Source organism: Cydia pomonella, chromosome 24 (genome assembly GCF_033807575.1).
Source record: "Cydia pomonella isolate Wapato2018A chromosome 24, ilCydPomo1, whole genome shotgun sequence".
Lineage (NCBI taxonomy): Eukaryota > Metazoa > Arthropoda > Insecta > Lepidoptera > Tortricidae > Cydia > Cydia pomonella.
In genome coordinates this window covers 7,133,825-7,153,041 of record NC_084726.1, presented here as the reverse complement: position 1 = coordinate 7,153,041, position 19,217 = coordinate 7,133,825, and the positions used below count along the sequence as shown (strand labels likewise).

The window sequence follows — 19,217 nt, the reverse complement described above, 5'->3', positions numbered from 1 at the left end:
TACACTTCTTAGACGGCTACCGGAGTTCCAAGTCATATTGGTAAAATTTTCCACCATATGGATCTAGGGGACCCTAGCGACATCTACCGTAAGAACGTTACACTTCTTAGACGGGTATTTTTGTATAGTCACGTAAGTAAAAGTAGTAAAACCCACTTTGGCCGTTATTGCGCAGGCACACTTGAGTAAAAAGTGTTAAGGCCTTATCAACATTTTTGACTTATAAAATTTCAATAGGTAGGTATTTAACTAATTTAAATTTCAGGTATATTTTAATAATTGAAATCTTCTTTCGGGTTTTACTTCCGTGCCGCGGATTGTACATACAGAGTAATTATTATAGTCGTAGTTTTGGTACCTGAAGTAGTTGGATGTAGTTTGACTGTAGCATAATGCACGGGCTCGTAAAGTGCCTTCTAGGTACCATGTTTTGCATTAATTATTTAAGAGTAGTTTCGTAGCGTTTGTTAGCTCTCTGTTTATTTATTTTTTTCTTATTGTTTAACTAACAACATGTCAAGTAATTTATGAAAAAGACAAACTACATTATGACTTTAACCAAACTTTTCTTCGTTTTTTTTTAGTATAATTCAAATTAAACGTAAGAAAATTATAAATATATACCTACATAATACGTCTTCTTCTTCCTCGCGTTGTCCCGGCATTTTACTACGGCTCATGGGAGCCTGGGGTCCGCTTGACAACTAATCCCCAGAATTGGGGTAGGCATTAGGTTTTACGAAAGTGACTGCCATCTGACCTTCCAACCCAAAGGGTAAACTAGGCCTTGTTGGGATTAGTCCGGTTTCCTCACGATGTTTGCCTTCACCGAAAAGCGACTGGTAAATATCAAATGATATTTCGTACATAAGTTCCGAAAAACTCATTGGTAAGAGCCGGGATTTGAACCAGCGACCTCTGGATTGCACGCTCTTACCGCTAGGCCACCAGCGCTTCGAAGATATACATAATACGTATTTAAAGCAATTAAAAGTGTGTTTTAAATTTTTGACACCCACCATTTTTTTACAAGGTTTTATTGATTATATGATGACTTACAATGTTTGTATGTATGTTCAGGTCAAATCTTGCAAGCTAAAGTAGACCCACTTTCCATTATTCGATTGAGCTGAAACTTCACGTTCATTATATATGTAAATGGGCTGACAATGCAATACTATGGTACCATCGAGCAGATTTGAATCATTCGACTCTGTGATAAAACAACGCAATCAAATTGTGTTTTGGTTTGTTAAAATATGCACTTAGAATTGTCTCGATAAGTATTATTTGGTATTAGTAGCCAGATAAAAGAAAAATATAGTCAACGGTAAAAGTTTGTCAATCAACAAAATTGTATTTTTTTTTTGTCAAAAAACTTATTACCAAATAATCTTCCTCCGTCCTCTCCACCGCCGCTGCTGTGCCGCACAAGGATGCTCCGGCTTCCTAAGCCTCGTTTTGTAACGCGACCTTACCCTGGTTGTCGCGTTGTCTGTTCCGTTGTCACGTGACAACGAAACGTCACGACAACGTCACTTGTCATGATTCCCTAGACCTTCAAGTGACTTTGAAGGCCGACCTTAAGGTTCGTAGTAAAGACCAGTTAAAGGCGGAAATAGGGAATGAATCTTAACCCGTATATTTTGTATTTACCTTTGAAAGTATGTTTAGTTGTGTTCGTATGTTTGTTGTACGGTCGGTTCCCCAACTTAAGTAACCAAGTAGCCAATAGCCATACTAAGTTGTATAGAAAAGTAAAAAATAAATAAATAAATAAACGTTTATTCACGTTTCATGCCTTATAAATATTTACAATATACTTGTGTTTACAGAGTGGTTTGGTTTGTGGTTGGATAATTATGTTAGGGAACCGACTACACATGAATGCTTGTTCATTTCCATGCCGGCTCTTCTGTCTGTAGCTGGTCAGTTTCGGTTTCGACCAAACTGGTACACCTATTCAATTATTTCATGACAATAATGTTAATCTACAGAAATATTTTGTGGTCATTGTAAGTCTACAAGAGTTTTGTAATAAGTAATAAAATAAAATGGTCATTGTAAAAAAAACAACGAATACAAGTTCGGATTATTCTCATTTATCCCCAAAACGAGTTGGCCAAGTTTGTCGCAATTAATAATTATTATTAAGACTAACCCTTTATTCATAAAAAGTAGCAATCCCTTACAAACCTCTGATAACTTTTGTCTTTCTCTAACAAACAGAAATGTCAAAAAGACGGAGAGGGTTAAACGATTATCGGAGATATGTTAAATTTGACCAACGTTTATAAATATAGATCGTGTCATTCACGAAGACGTGTGCCTTGACTCGTATTTTCATTTGACAAATCTGCGAAGAAAAAAAATCAGCTTAAAATGCATCCTTTGTCACCTGTGTGTATCCATCTCCATCAATCCTTTATATTATTTTAGTACTTTATAGATATAATTAGAGTTGCCTTTGTGTTATGTTCATTTAATTCCATTTTTTGTTATTGTTATTTTGAAATATTTATTAAAAACTTTAGTACCTACTTAATTTTAAATAATAATTAAATAAATTAATAAATATTCCGTGGAAGATGGGACGGGTGCTGGTATGGGACGCCACTTGTGTAGAGACCCTAGCCCCGTCTCATCTCCACGGCACATCTGCTAAGGTCGGCAGGTAAAAATTAAAAATCACCAAATATAGGGGTCTCGGCGCCGAATACAATTTGATACCTTTTGGCGTCGAGACCCTTGGCCCATGGGGTCCAAGTGCCCTTAAGCTTATTAAGGAACTATCAAAAAGGTTAGCAGAGGTCACCGGTGACCGCAGAGCTAGCAGCTTCCTCGCTCAAAGAATTAGTCGTGCAATACAGCGAGGAAATGCTGCCAGCATCTACGGCACCATGCCGCAGGGGGATATTTTTTAGTAATTTATTTTAAGTTTAGTATTATTTATCTTTAGATTTAGGTTTTAAGTTTTATAGTTTAATTTAGTATGTAATATAACTTGTTATTTGTAAGTTTACCACGTTAGAAATAAATATTAAAATATAACTAATTTTCTACACCCTATCAGGGTTCATGTTTCACATATATGTTACTTTGTAGTTTCACTAGATTCTTATTGTGTTGTACATGAGTTGCCATAACTCAGTAGATGGTCATGGTATATATTAATCGAAAGTTTCTAAATGTAAGTAGAATTTAATTGTTACTATATGACTATACAGCGTGTATTTTTGATACTAACACATAATCAAAGGGCAGTTAGTTTAGGCTGTAATTAACACACTTTCATAGGTTTTATAAAATTTGGACGACTTTTATTTTTTCATACAAAATAATTCAGCAAGCAATGTATCACTACTTTGTTTTAACTCAAAACGTCTCATTAATGACGCGACGTCACGACTGTCACAAGTGATCATGATGTAGGAAATACATTGCCGCTCGAAAAAAATGCAAAAATTAATTATGCTCTGGTAGTGAAGACTAAACTAAAAAAACTTTCAGAATTCTTTATAGCACTAAATCCTACGTCTAGTTTAAGTTTGAGGTTATATCAAAAATACACACTGTATAAAAAGGTTAACAAAAACTGAATTGACAAAATGAAATGAAAATCTTTATTTCCGGGCAACTATTAGCACATAGATAAATACTTTAAAACCAGCATAAGTATTAAGTAATAAAGATTAGTTATTAAGTTTGTGTTATAAAATATATCTTAAAACTAAAAACATACAATTATAGCTGGGTTGCAGTTCGCAACCCCGCAGTGTCAGGGAGGCGGCCTCGGAACCTCCGGAACTTGACTCTCTGCCAAAACTCCAATTTCAATTTATTCATTCATAACGCACGTTACATGTCAATTTACATTAATTATTTACATCTTATGTCTATTTTTTATATATCAACAACAATAAATAATAATAATAAGTATCCCATTTTAATAATCACGTAAATTATTCTGATTAATATATTCCTCTAATGATTAAAATGCCTTATCTACTAAATATTGCTTAAGCTTACTTATAAATATATTATCTGATAATTCAGCTGACTTCAAATTATTTGGCAAACGATTATAGAGTGTGTGTGAGTGATCTGTTGATACTCCCCGTCAGGGGGGTATGAGGGGCCGCTACCGCCTCACGGCTGCGGCGGCTGTCGCGGGTCGCTTCCCCACCGACTGGTGGGGTGGTCATATGGCCGGCCCAGCTGGAAACGATTATAGATTCTAGGACCTATGTACCACACACATTGTTCAGACTTCTTTAGTCTGTGCATGTTAGGGAGGGGATTATTTCCATCGGCAGTTAGGACCACGCATTCTAAATTTATTTAGATGTTTACGAACTACTTTTGCCACTTCAAATATGTACAGACCTGGAACAGTGACATGATCCTTAACGTCCGAAGTCTCCTCCTTGGTGAAGTTTGCTAGATGTTCAGTTGGCTTGGAACGCTCACCACAAAATAATTAAAATTCAGATTATGACGAGATTCCAACTTCACGACCCTCAGGAATCTTCTTCCTCGCGTTGTCACGGCATTTTGCCATGGCTCATGGGAGCCTGGGGTCCGCTTTGCAACTAATCCCGAGAATTGGCGTAGGCACTAGTTTTTACGAAAACGACTTCCATCTGACCTTTCAACCCAGAGGCCTACTAGTACTAGGCCTTATTGGGATTAGTCCGGTTTCCTCACGATGTTTTCCTTCACCGAAAAGCGACTGGTGAATATCAAATGATATTTTGTACATAAGTTCCGAAAAACTCATTGGTATGAGCCGGGGTTTGAACCCGCGACCTCCGTATTGCAAGTCGCACGCTCTTACCGTTAGGCCACCAGCGCTTCCACCTAGTTAGGCCACGACCCTCAGGACGAGACAGAAAAAACCATGAAAATTATCAAACTTTCTTACAATCTTCTAGAGCATTGGTTAGAAATCCGACCTGTGGAGAACAGGAGATTGCTTGAAATAAGGACCTTTTATCGTTGATCGCTCGCTCTAAAGCATAGCCACATATGTGTGAGCGTGACGTAAAGATAACCTAAGAGTGATACTTATTTAAAACGCCCCTAGAACATGTAGAGTTTTAGACTTCAACGCGCTATCGAAGACTTGTTATAAAATAATTTTCACAAGTCGATGTCGTGTGAAGGAATGTATTTATTTATTTTATTTTACACTATTAGGCACACTTATTGTTTATGTACCTACATAAGTATGCAAATTTTCAGCTTCATCGGAAACCAGGAAGTGGGTCAATATTTTGATACAAGTTTTTATCGTTGACTATACTTTTCTTTCCACAGGCAACTAATACTCATCCAGACAATTCTGAAAACCCAAAACGCAATTAGTTTACTTTGTTTTATCATCGAGTTCCTATGGCTACCTCCTGTCTCCATCATCAGATCAGCTTGATGGTACCATAATATTGCTTTGTCACCCGACTTACATGTGTATGCTTTTCAGCTTCATCGGAAACCAGGAAGTGGGTCAAATTTAACTTGCAAGATTTGATCCGTACATACATAGGTACATTGCAAGTTAATAAATAAATACGGCCAAGATGCATGTCGGGCCATGCTCAGTGAAGGATTCCGTAGTTACTCTTCCGTCACAATAAGCTAAACTGGAGCTTCAAGTATAAAAGATTGTTAACCAAGGGATGAAACGGTACCTTTCACCCGAGTTAAACAAATAGGCAACCTTGCATAATCAGCACCTAATTAAAGTACCTAATTAACAGACTTACTTGCAATCGGAGACTTTTCATGACTAAATATAAATATCCCATAGCAAAAACATTTAGATTGCTATATATGAATAAAACACAAACAAACTGCAGTAATTTTAAAATGATTTGGTTCATTAAAGCATGAAAAAGTAAAGTATAACAATAAGTCCTAGACATAATGCATCGTACATGAGTGCAATAAACGAATATGAATATATAATTAGCGGGATTGCCTCTTACTTTTTAATTTTTACTCTTTCGTTCTAAAACTGCCAATAGTCAACGGCTTTACTCATACAGCCAATGAAACTGTTTTAGTCAAATTAAATATTGAATAAAAATAGAATGAGTAAAATAAGCAATTTTTATCTCATTAAATTTTAGCTTATTTACATGAATAATGCCAAATAACTTTAAGAACCCATTTAATATCGTAATAACATTTAACTGTGGGTGTACGTCTTTTTACTATGAAGGGGAAACTTTTCGCGATAACTCAAAAACAGCTAAACTGATCATATCCACTATAGTTTTAATTTAATGTCTTTCTTAAGCTCTACTTCCACGATTGTTTCATATTTTTTGGACCTATGGTTCAAAAGTTAGAGGGGGGGGACATTATTTTTTTCATTCGGAGCGATCATCTCCGAATATAACTTTATCAAAAAATGTTTGTTGAATACTCCTATTAGCTTTTACAATACAATACAAATACTCTTTATTGCACACCTCAATACAGAAACAGTACAAATAATACAACACATAAAGAAGAGGTAAACAACAGGCGCTCTTATCGCTAAAAAGCGATCTCTTCCAGACAAAGACCGTCTTTTCTTTATTTTTTCCTTTTTTTAAAGACCTTTCCAACGATGCGATTTCATCTTTCTAGCACTAATGATAACGGAGCAAAGCCTCGGACAGACGGACATGGCGAAACTATAAGGGTTCCTAGTTGACTACGGAACCCTAATAAAGAAATTCAAAATGGCGGCCATTGTTTACAACTTTGACTACGAATTCATATTAAATTAATTTTAGGATCCTTATTAGTTATCAATTTTCATCACGATTAGACTTATAAATTCCGTCGAACGTACCGTTTTCGAGCTACAAGCAAAAAACTAATAAAAAGAGCAAAAAATATTGCACACCGCCTGGGATTGCGCAAATTCGGAACGAACGAACGAAACGCATTTTGGAACGAAGCGAGGTATTAAAACGATTTCCAGCTAGCTCTGATTTAATTCATAGAAAAAATCTAATTTGATTGGCCTATAGGGAGCGTGCATGAACTGTAGGAGGCAGCACAGGAGCCGTCAGATTTTTGGCGCGAGGCGTAAATGTGATATTTATTGTTCCGATGTAGCCCACAAGATGGCAGAACCTACTATGCACAAGAAAACACGTGACGAAATGTACATGTTTATGATGTACAGACCACAAGATGGCAGACCCTCCAACGCGCACGGTCCCTATCAATCAATCACAAGTACAGTTTTTAGTGTTTTTACTAAGTAAAGGTACACAATTGATCAATTACGTTTAACACTTCCTTGTAAACTAAGTCAACTGTACTTTACTTACTTTGTTGGCATAGGTATTTACTTAGTCAACAGATGACATGTATACCATTTTAAGAATAAAATGTTCATAATAGTATTTTACAGTACATATGGTGGTACTTTAGCGCTCTAGTGCGAAAATTAGAATATTACGTTACTGTGTCGAACATTTAAAGGGCCATATGTACTGTAAAACGTTGTACGATACATGTGCGAATAGGTAATTCGCAACTCGTGTCGATTTAAAACACTCCCTTCGGTCGTGTTTTAATTTATCGCCACTCGTTTCGAATTTCCTATTTTTCGCACTTGTATCGTAATGTACTATTATGCAACAGTTGTATAAGAAGGGTCAAAAAAGGCGAGTGGTGTGAGTTACAATGTGAGCCGGAGCCGAAGGCGTAGGCGAACATTGTAAAGGAATACGCCACGAGCATTTCTTGACCTACTTATACAACGTTGCATACAATACTTTTCCTACGAGTCAACAAAAATAAATCTTAATTTAGGTAAACAAAGCAAAAGTATATGGCCAAGACGCGCGAGCATGCCTTGTTACGCGCCCGGCCCGCCGCGGCCCGGGCGGTCGGCGACACCTTCTCGTAACTCATGAGGCCCTGGTACTTGCTACTTGCTAAATTAAATTTTTGGACAGTTTTTTCTCGATTTTGGCCACCGTAGCCTACGGAGACTAACAAACAACGCTAAGCGGTCTTCGTAGTCTATGGGTGTTGCTATATTACGGGTGTCACATGCGTGTTTCTGACTTATGAAGTAATTGTTTTTACTATGCAACCAAATGAATATTTTGTAAGTTGGCATCAATGCATATAGTATAAAACTGTATTCGTTTTGATTTTGTTAGGTTAGTAGCCATTAATCGCAGTAACATTATAGCGATTAAAAGCACAAGTGCTGTTATGAGGAATAGACAATATAGACTTTTCTTGAAACCTTTTATGTATGTTCTTATATTCGTGTTAACGAATGCATAAATGACAGATAACAGTAGAGGAGTAGGAAAAGTAATTTAAAGACAACTCGCGTATTTTTAACACGCTTTTACTAGGTCGACCTGTATGTAACTAATATGTAATGGAATCTAAGGTAACTAATTTAGCCATCTTCCAAGGATCGTAGCGTCATGAAAATTGGCAGCTGTATGTAGTTCTGATGACAATACAATAATATGGTACTGTCGAACTGATCTGATGATGGAGCCGGAAGATATGAACTGGAACTTCAAGATGGAACATCGCGTCATATACTTAGAAAGTACAGTGCTCCAGAGCAGAGATGTATCATTTTCTGCACACTTTTTACAATAATAACGACCCATTTTCAGAGCATGAGAAACGAAAAGATTATTAATCAATAGATAAGTGGTAAATCTTGTTATCAATTATCATTCAACAATCACTAAGAGATGCTAAGAAGGCAGGTGATCGTATTTGGGGTTTAATTTTAATATACGAAATAAAAAAGTATGAAATAACGTCATAAAAATGTATTTGCACTAAATTATCACTACATCACAAGCAACTTACAGACTATGAGGTACTTTTTTTATACATTTTTTCAATTTGCTATAAAAATAATAAATAAATGAGTATTTCGCTAGTCGTTCGTAAAGTTCGTAACAAAAATTGCAAACAAAAACACTTTAAAGCAATTCCAATTTTAAAAGCCCATTAACAATTCCAGTTTAGGAAACGGTATAAATGAAACTTGTAATATTTTTGCAGTCTAACATATTATAAGGCATCGCTGACTCTCGTCCTTTAAACTGGTTTGAAATTGGAATTGGACTTTTTAAACTGAATTCTGAGCAATCATGGTAACGCATTCCGATCGGGAACCAAAGTGACCTGAGGCATACCGCGAACACCGAAGTTCGCTAATTGCCGACATCTTTCTTTGTTACTCTTATTATGGTTTAATTGGAGGAAAAGAGAATGATGTCCGCGACTTTACGCCAATTAGATCATAAGCTTCTACAAATTAGCAACGTAATCGTGGTAAATAATTGGCTGGCCAAGTCATCACTTTGCTCCTCTATACTATCCGCAAACCAAACTGCCGACTGGGGTCGTAAAACTTCTCATTCACGCTTACGTGGTCATGGTAAGACTGAGAGAGATAGTAATATGACCTCGGTTCTCAGTTTGGGCGGATAGTTATAGTAAAATGTTCCTTATTGTGTTATTAATAAGGTCCATCAGCGGAACGGCCGATGTTATTGGCGTTGTCGTCGTAGCCGCCAGATGCTGGCTCCACGGAGATGCGGGGCTTGAAACCACGCTCGTCGGCCTCGTATTCTACTACCTGAGGAATTACAATGTTGTTTAAATATAAAATGTGCACAGTTAATTAATTATGTCAAAAGGCCTAAGAATACATTGACTTTTGAAAATAACTTTTTTAGCTTTCTGCCTAGGAACAACATTGAGGACTTTAATGAGTCCATTTACCATTGAAAGATCAGAAAATTACAGTTATATTTATATTATACATCTAGCATATACCTAGATAGGCGTTATAAGTTACTTTTGAACAGAAAAGCCGAGATAGTTCCTCAGCTAGTATCGAGTAAAACAACTCGAAATGTTGCCGGAACTGAATTGGTGTACGCCACATTTGGCTGATCGTATTATTTTGTGGTGTCTTACCGGATTGGTGGTTCGGATTTCTAGGTGCCCGAAGTCACCGACAGACACAAGGTTGTTTAATATCTTTGTAGTTTCTTACCTGCTTGGTGCCATCTGGTAAAACTACTAAGTAGCTGCCTTCAGAGTGGTTCTTTTGCCTTGTTTCCGAGTATCCAAAGTCGCTGCCTGATTCGAAGATGTTCGCTTTGTACTATAGTTTCTTACCTGTTTGGTACCATCAGGTAAGATGACTAAGTAGCTGCCTTCAGCGCGGTTCTTTTGTCTTTTTTCCAAGTGGTCAAAGTTGCTACCAGATTCGATGTCGTTCACTTTATAATATAGTTCCTTACCTGTTTGGTGCCATCAGGTAAAACGACGAAGTAGCTGCCTTCAGCACGGTTTTCCTGCCTGGTTTCCGAATGTCCGAAGTCGCTGCCAGATTCAAAGTCGTTCACTTTGTACGCAAAGTCGTAGTTCGCTGGCTCCTGAAATAACAAATCGGGAAGCTTAATACAAAACTTAATTCACACCAAACTTCAAGAGTATTTGTCCTTTTTGTCCTACTTTCTTATTAAATTTCACTCCTCAATAAAGTTATACCTAAGTAAATAGGCTTGAGATGTGTAAGTTATGTATTGAATTTTAATAAATTGTTCATTGGCATTGGTATACCCTTAATTATGAACTATATGAACATCTAATAACAGTTTTCGTTACGAAATCTTATGCTGATTGTAACCTTGTTTAAAAAGTATGATTTCATTGGACTATCGGATGCTATAGATCGTGTCATTCACGACGACGCGTGCTTTAGTTCGTATTTTCATGCCATTAAAGGTTAGATTTGCCAAATTCGCGCGTTATCGTGAATAACACTATGTACCTATACTATTTAACAACTTTTACCAAGGCATAGTGACCCCAATCTAGCCGTTCATAATTTTTTCTTCAAATTCATCCCACTCATTCGACCCACAAATTTTATTATATTGCTATTTTGCTTTTACTATTTTAGTACCTACTTTTTATTTGACTGATGAATCCTTGTAGGTACGGAATTATTTCAGTCATTGTCATCACTTAACACTTTAATCGCCCAAGGCGTCAACAGACACGCGTGGCTACAGCCCGTTATTAACCTAAGTGCATTCCTACAAGGTTGACAATGACGCGCCGCACACGACAGGCGTGGCGTTCAAAGGGTTGATGATGTTACGAACCTGGTTCAACAGTTCATCAAGAGCTCCCCTGGCGTACCCGTAGCCCTGGCCTGAGAGAGAGTCGTACTGTTCAGGAACGCCATATTCCTCGGAGGGCATAGCATCGAAGGCGGAGGGGGCGCCGTATTTGGAGGAGGGGGATGACCTGAAACGAGATGATGTAAGTATTAAAGGATAGAACAAAGTCAAGAAGCCTTAAGCTTTCTTATTGCGAATATAGATATAAAGAAATGATATGATTATCAATCGTGATTAGAGGCGTTGAAATCATCAGGTCCCTACCTGTAGTCAATTGTAGGTACTACTGGTACACTAGGTTAAGTATTAACTGAATACTCGTAAACTCGCAAATGAATAAAAGATCCACCGATTGTGAGTAAAGAATGTTGCTGTTAGTTCGAGTAACATAAGACAGGTGTTATTGGATTTCCTAAATTTTAACATATAGGTAGCAGAATACTAACCTGGCAGAAGCGAAAGACGAAGCAAAAGCACCGGTCTTTAACCCCGCAGCTCTGCTGTTCGGCGCTCCATAAGTATCCGAGAGGCTCCTTGCACCGGGCGCTCCATAGGTATCCGAGAGACCCCTTGCAGCGGGCGCGCCATAGGAATCCGACAACCGGGCGCTTGCGAACGAGCCAGCCTTATGCCCTTGGGGATAGGAGTCAGAAGACCTTCCACTAGGAGCACCGTATGTAGACGAGGGGGTAGAGAAACCAGAGCGGCCTTTAGCGGATTTGAAAGAGTTTCTGCCAGAGAAAGATCGGGTGGAAGGAGCACCATATTCTTGAGACAAAGAGTTACGGAATGAGCTACGAGCAGGAGCGCCATATTTCTGAGAAGGAGACCCAAAACTTCTAGCCGACGGAGCACCATATGCCTCAGAAGGAGCTGATCGGAAATCTTGAAGACCAGAAGACAGGGGAGCTCCGTAAGAATCCGAAGGGGTATTTCTGAAAGCAGGTGCGCCGTAAGAGTCTGAAGGAGCGTTTCTTAGTCCAGGAGCTCCGTATTCCTGAGAAAGTCCACGGGAGAAGTCTTGGGAAGGAGCGCCGTAGGTAGAAGATAAGCCGCGAGCGCTAGGGGCTCCGTACTCTTCAGAAGGGCTTCGGGCACTGGGAACTCCATACTCCTGAGACAGTCCTCTAGCGCTGGGGGCACCGTACTCTTGCGAAAGTCCCCTGGCGCTGGGAGCTCCATATTCTTGAGAGAGTCCTCTGGAACTAGGGGCACCATATTCCTGCGAAAGTCCCCTGGCACTTGGAGCTCCATATTCTTGCGATAGTCCCCTGGCGCTTGGAGCTCCGTACTCTTGAGAGAGTCCTCTAGCACTTGGCGCTCCATATTCCTGTGACAGACCTCGAGCACTAGGTGCCCCGTATTCTTGAGAAAGACCCCTGGCGCTTGGCGCGCCGTACTCTTGGCTGAGGCCTCGAGCACTTGGTGCCCCATATTCTTGGGATAAGGACCGACTAGAGGCCCCAGGGGGTCCGTATTCGGTGGAGAGAGAACGGCCGAGGTTGGAACCGTGGTTATGGGAACCATGGCCGTGGTCATGGCTTGATCGAGCCGCGGCGTAACCGTCGCTGGAATGAATTGTAAACCAAGTCAGTTTAAATAATATAACGGATTTTGTGTACACTAACTTGACAGTGACAATGCATCTATGTATTATGGATATCCCATAGGACATACTTGACCTAATACTTGGCATGAAAAATTTATGTCCTTATTCATAAACGTCTACTAAAGTTGACAAGCCGCTAATAATCGTTTGTCCCTTTCCGACGTATTGGTATGATGGAAAGGGACAAACGATTATTAGCGGCTTGTCAACTTTAGTAGACGTTTATAAATAAGGGGGTCAATGTGTGTTTTTACATATACAATATAATACATATTTTAATTGATTGGTTTTTTTTTTATTCAACTTTTCAAGAATACGAGAGCAAATTATGATGATTTACTTATGATCAATACGATAAAACACTCGTACGCCTATATACAACAGTAACACACTTAACTGAGCATTAGTAGACGTTATGACTTTGCAATAAGGCTTATAATAGGCCATTTAATTATACCAACAATTGTTCCATCGAGTTAAAGTATTCTAGGGCACTAACGTAGCCTCAATAGAGCCTCAAAATAGGTAATCATATAAATTTAAAATTTAAAAAATCGCCTATACAATGAAACAAATGAACCGATTTTTATAAAATGTATCCAAGTAGCGCTATAAAAACTGCATTAAAAAACCGCATCTAAATCGGTTACCCGTTTAAAAGCTACGGTGTCACAGAAATACACACGTGGTCAAATTTATAACATCCCCTTTTTGCATCAGGGGCTAGAAATACTTAAATCTTGAAAGATTTAACAACTGGAGACGTCTTGTCTGTAATTTTCTGTACAAAACAGTCTGCCGATTTATGCGGCGGACAGACACGTCGAATGTATAGCTATTTGAACGTAACATACAAAGGCTACAAATAGCCATGTCAAATAAACATCAGTCAATACAATACATATGACCATTGGCCGAGGTTTTCAACAGAGGGGTAAGCTCTTACAGCGCTACTTACGTGGGCGTTGACTCGCGAATGCGACGCGGCGCGGCGCGGCGGCCCAACGACATTCGGAGATCGCCCACGTAGGCTCTTCCATAGGTATCAAAGGATTCAATTCACCCGCGCCGCGCCGCGCCGCGCCGCGCTGCTTCGCGTTCGCGAGTTATTCGCTCAGGCCGCGTAGCCAACGTTACAATCGTTCACGCTCCGTAGCGTATCGTAGCTATCTCTCTCTATCACTCTTCCATATTAGTGCGACTGTGACAGTTGCATTTCGTTCGCCACGGAGCGTGAACGATATGCACGTTGGCTACGCGGGCAGGTAAGACACTGCTTAAAGGCGACTGCAGTACTTAAATTAACTTACCCGAGAGGAGCTTCAGCGGCCGCTAGCGACAATAAACAAATTAAAGGAACGAACGCCTGAAACAAATAAAACAGCATGTAAATTAATTACAAATGGCTGCTGAGAACTTGTAGGATAATTATTAAACACGGAAAAAAGTAATAAAGCTATGCGACCGGTTTGGCCTAGTGGCCTAGTGGGTAGTGCTTATGAAGGCGATGATCCTGGGTTCGAATCCCGGTAACGGCGTGTTTGTGTGATGAGCACAGATATTTGTTTCTGAGTCTTGGGTGTTTTCTATGTATTTAAGTGTTTGTATATTATATATGTCGTTGTTTGAGTGTCCACAACACAAGCCTTTTTGAGCTTACTGTGGGACTTAGTCAATCTTATAAGAATGTCCTTTAATACGAGTATTTATTTATTATTTATTTATTTTTAAGGTGGGTCACTGTAGGGCTAACTTAAATAAATAAATATTATAGGACATTATTACACAAATTGACTAAGTCCCACAGTAAGCTCAATAAGGCTTGTGTTGAGGGTACTTAGACAACGATACATATAATATATAAATATTTATAAATACTTAAATACATAGAAAACACCCATGACTCAGGAACAAATATCCATGCTCATCACACGAATAAATGCCCTTACCAGGATTTGAACCCGGGACCATCGGCTTCGTAGGCGGGCTCACTACCCACTAGGCCAAACTGGTCGTCTAATTAAATGAAGAGTGATGGCGCCAACCATTGGTAGGCTGCCGAAAGTAGTGAAGTTCAAGGCCCCGTAATTTCATGTTCTTCTCTCACTCTCCCTAAACTTAAGTGTGAGCGAGATAGATGTTTGTGCTCGGGCCTGCAGATATCATGTTTATGAATTTTAATTTTATGTTTGTTTTATTAATAAAAAAGTAATCGCTGAGTATAATTGAGCTCAAGCATAATATTACCGATTTTTAGAAGCAATTTTCATATTTTTAGCTTATAAGCACTATTATAATTTTTCAAGTGTATTTTAGACCTATGCTCGTGTTTTTTTTTCTATCCAGCGAAAGTCAAAAACTCAAGATTACTAATTAAATTTATAACAGCAGTATTGTGATCCAAAAAAGCGCTACGACTTTTAAAAAAGTCTTTCTCATCCTACTGCACCTTAATCCTTATATCTTACTGTGGCGGATGCGGTTAACCCTTTAAAAACTCAAAAGAATACTAGAAGAACTTTGTAACTGTTATTTTTCTGTAGTAACGGAGCCCCTAGTGTAAATTTATTCGATTTCGAAACGTGACGTACGCGTTTGCGTTAAGTCTCATTTTGTATGGGATTTAAAGTTTCCAAAACGTTCCGCTTGGCGCGCTGTGTGTAAATCCCATACTAAATGAGACAACGCAAACGCGTATGCCATCGAATAAATTTACACTAGGGGTACTGTTCTTAAAAGTAGCGATTTTCAGCAGCTGATTAAAGTGTTGTTGTTAAATTTACAGGCCAATTCGAACGTACACTGACATTAGAATGATATTTGAATAATTATTTAGTTATCGTGCGTACGCTCGCGCCAATATATTTAAGGACAAATACGAGCGAAATGAACGATATTTGAATGACATCAGTTATGCCAATCAGTGTACATTCGAATTGGCCTGTTAGCTAGATAAAATTATAAGTTACTTAATGTGAATTTACAATTAGTATTATGAATTACCTTCATGTTGTTGCTCTGAGATCAAAATATGAATATCTGAAACAACACAAAAATATATGTAAGTAATTACCATAAAACTGACCTAAATATAGGGAGTATTACTGCAATGTTCTGTCGCCAGAGTGCAGCACTAGCACCTTTCGTAAACCATAGAGTAACTTGTACATACTGTGCCTTAAACTGTATTTTGACAAGTTTTCACAGATAATAAAATATGACATTGAGGCATCAAGGCGGTTTATTTACAAAGGGCCTGTCGGAAAATGCGAAAATCGAAATTTAATTATCTGCCTCTTCATCGCTCGAATGTGCAAGAGTGATAGAGAGGTTAGATAACGAAATTCCGATTTTCTTGTTTCGTGGTAGACCCTCAGATTGTGATGGATTGAGATAGTGGCGCCCCCTACGTAGAGAGTCATTCTTGTGGTATTAATTAGATCACAATGATTTTGATACGAGTATTGGGTAACATAGACAATAAATGTCTAATTTATTGTTCACCAAAACAGAAAATGACGATAAAGAATTCTAAAACTAATCTACAGACAACAGGCGGTCAGACAAAATTGCCAAAAGGCGATATCTTCCAGTCAACATCAAAATAAATGGATAATGCCAAATTGGAGAAAATTTTAAAAAATTGCCAATAAACTACATTAATAGTAACATAACAAACATTAACAAAATGAACTAAAAAACTTTTTTTTTTTTTAAACACTGAAAAACTATGTTATAATGTAGTATAATCACGTTCAAAATTGTTTTTATTCTTGCAATTCACCTGCTTAATGAAATTTGACTTTGATATTTGTTTTTATACTGATTGAATTTCTTTGATATCTTGAAAAACAATTCCTAGGTTTATATATTTTTCACAATTTCCCAGATTCTCCGAACTTGTACCTTCGCGTCCACTTTTTGTCAATTTATACCCACCTATAAGTTTAGGAGATACAACCCGATGTAAGACAAACTGTCGAATGTGTCAATCCAAACTAACACTGCCTATTTATACAACGAACTTAACAATGACCACAACTACCAACCATTTGCGTCCTTTAAACCCAAATCCATTCAACTCTGACCTCTATCACTCCGTATTAAGATCGTACTATATTTTGACCAATTACTTATAGAAAATCAACAATGAAAAATCGCCCATAACGCGATGCAATTTTGAAAAGGAAATTTCTTTAATTTTGAACCTTATCACATCTTAATACGGTCCTAGTAAGAGTAATCAAAGCGCAAATAGAGTGGTTCAACTTTAAGTTATTGACAAACTTTTAAATGCGCTTTTTAAACTGATATTACTTCGATTTTAAGCTTTATCGCTTTGTGTTAAAGTAGTATAGTGAAGTTTTCAGGTGAATACTTGATGATTCATTGTAGATGAACCTTCGTGGTAACATAGTAATGATATGGTCCATCAAGATTGTATATTGATCTCGGCAAATCATCAAGTTTAGTTGATATGTTTAAACATTGGGCACGGACAGAGTCATAATAAATAATAAATAAATAATATAGGGCATTATTACACAAATTGACTAAGTCCCACAGTAAGCTCAATAAGGCTTGTGTTGAGGGTACTTAGACAACGATATATATAATATATAAATATTGATAAATACTTAAATACATAGAAAACACCCATGACTCAGGAACAAATATCCATGCTCATCACACGAATAAATGCCCTTACCAGAATTTGAACCCAAATAAATACCATACCAGGATTTGAATAAATTGGTAGTTTAAACATAACAATGTTGATGTAAAATTGCATGTGATTTGGGTTAGTTTGATACTAATAAGGTCCTATGTAAAGGGGTCCACTGATTACCAGTTCGCCGGACGATATCGGCCTGTCAGTTATTCGCGATTGTCAGCTTTTGCGAATAACTGACAGGCCGATATCGTCCGGCGAACTGGTAATCAGTGGACCCCTTTATTTATAACTTTCAGTTATCTTTTTTAGGGTTCCGTACCCAAAGGGTAAAACGGGACCCTATTACTAAGACTCCGCTGTCCGCGGTCCGTCTGTCACCAGGCTGTATCTCATGAACCGTGATAGCTAGACAGTTGAAATTTTCACAGATTATGTATTTCTGTTGACGCTATAACAACAAATACTAAAAAGTACGGAACCCTCGGTGGGCGAGTCTGACTCGCACTTATCCGGTTTTTATTCTATGCTAGTAAACGCACAAGTCTACAGAATTTATTTATTTAAATTCTATTGAACAAATTTACAAAATTCGATACGTCGATATTACTATAATAAGATACACAAATATACTTACTTACTTACTCCTCTGGCGCAGCGACCCAAAGTGTGTCTTGGCCTCCAACACGGCTGCTCGCTACCGATCCCGGTCCTGTGCAGCCTCTCGCCAGTCTTCAACCTGGAGCACGTGCAGATCCGTGTCCACCACATCCGCCCATCTATACCTAGCCAGATCGGCTGGGCGGCGTGCTGTCGGTTTTTCCCCAAACGCTCTTTTCACCGCCCGATCGCCTCCCATTCGCTAAATATACATTTTACCTACTTCTAAAATCAATCAATAGGTATTTTAAATATACCTACATATATACAAATTCAATATATATAGGTAAATAAGCATGCATATATGAAGGTATAATCATTTTTGTACCTAGTGTGAGATATCAAGTGCCCCCTGACCCGCCCCCACTTGGTGACACCCAAGTTTAAAATGACACTTGCACACTCTGCATGTGCTATGAAATACGGTGCAGAGTTGGCTTAGCCTGACTTTAGAAACAATTAAAGGCCTTGGCCCGATTTTCAAAAGCTAGTAACTTGTAAATATAAATATAAAACTGAAGTCTTTTCTAAAATAACTATTTTGTAAAAGACGTTAAAAAATTCCGCTTATATTACAAGTTAGGTACCTACAACCATTTGCAAAAACCTGTACCCCTAGTGTAAATTTTATCGACATCATAACGTGACGAACGTTTTGTATAGGATTTTGAGTTTCCAAAACGTCCCGCTTGGCGCGCTCTTTCTAAATCCAATACAAAATGAGACTAAACGCAAACGCGTACGTCACGTTTCAAAATCGAATTTATTTACACTAGGGGTACTGTTACCTATAATCTGTGTCTATGTCACTTTTCATTCAAGTTAAGATCGTGTCAGTGTCATTCACGAGGCATCGTGGCTTAGTTCATATTGTCCTGCCATTTTTTTAGTTTAAAAATAATTTTAATCGATTAAGCCGTTTAGTAGAAATAAGCAAATATAGCCGCAAAATGGCTTGTGGTATTATTTTTTTTTTACGGTGAAACTATAAATTTTAGGAAAAAAGTTAAATATTGTGATTGTTGTACATAAAATGAACATTCATATATATTTTTTCCTTAATTTTTTGTTGATCCATTTA

General features: G+C 38.0%; 1 protein-coding gene across 3 annotated transcripts; it reads right to left on the bottom strand.

Annotated features, from left to right (window-relative positions):
- Positions 1-7,683: 7,683 nt before the first annotated feature.
- On the bottom strand, positions 7,684-18,017 carry LOC133531111 (pro-resilin-like). Of its 3 annotated transcripts, XM_061869229.1 has the most exons (7): positions 16,744-18,017; positions 15,808-15,843; positions 14,115-14,170; positions 11,642-12,763; positions 11,178-11,322; positions 10,308-10,442; positions 7,684-9,634 (listed from the first exon to the last, which is right to left on the bottom strand). In XM_061869229.1, the coding sequence occupies exons 2-7, from the start codon at positions 15,811-15,813 to the stop codon at positions 9,515-9,517; spliced, it is 1,584 nt and encodes a 527-aa protein (XP_061725213.1). In that variant the 5' UTR covers positions 15,814-15,843; positions 16,744-18,017; the 3' UTR covers positions 7,684-9,514. The 3 variants fall into 3 exon arrangements, with proteins under 3 accessions (XP_061725213.1, XP_061725212.1, XP_061725211.1); XM_061869228.1 differs by lacking the exons at positions 15,808-15,843; positions 16,744-18,017 and having other exon boundaries at positions 14,115-14,279; XM_061869227.1 differs by lacking the exons at positions 15,808-15,843; positions 16,744-18,017 and having other exon boundaries at positions 11,642-14,246.
- Positions 18,018-19,217: the final 1,200 nt, after the last annotated feature.

Excerpts from the sequence above, each read along its gene's own strand:
- LOC133531111 (XM_061869227.1), bottom strand. The coding sequence starts at position 12,891 with ATGCCAAGTATTAGGTCAAGTATGTCCTATGGGATATCCATAATACAT. Across the intron at positions 11,323-11,641 it reads TCGTCTTTCGCTTCTGCCAG|GTCATCCCCCTCCTCCAAAT; the intron begins GTTAGTATTCTG and ends ATCTCGTTTCAG. Across the intron at positions 10,443-11,177 it reads TTGATGAACTGTTGAACCAG|GAGCCAGCGAACTACGACTT; the intron begins GTTCGTAACATC and ends TTGTTATTTCAG.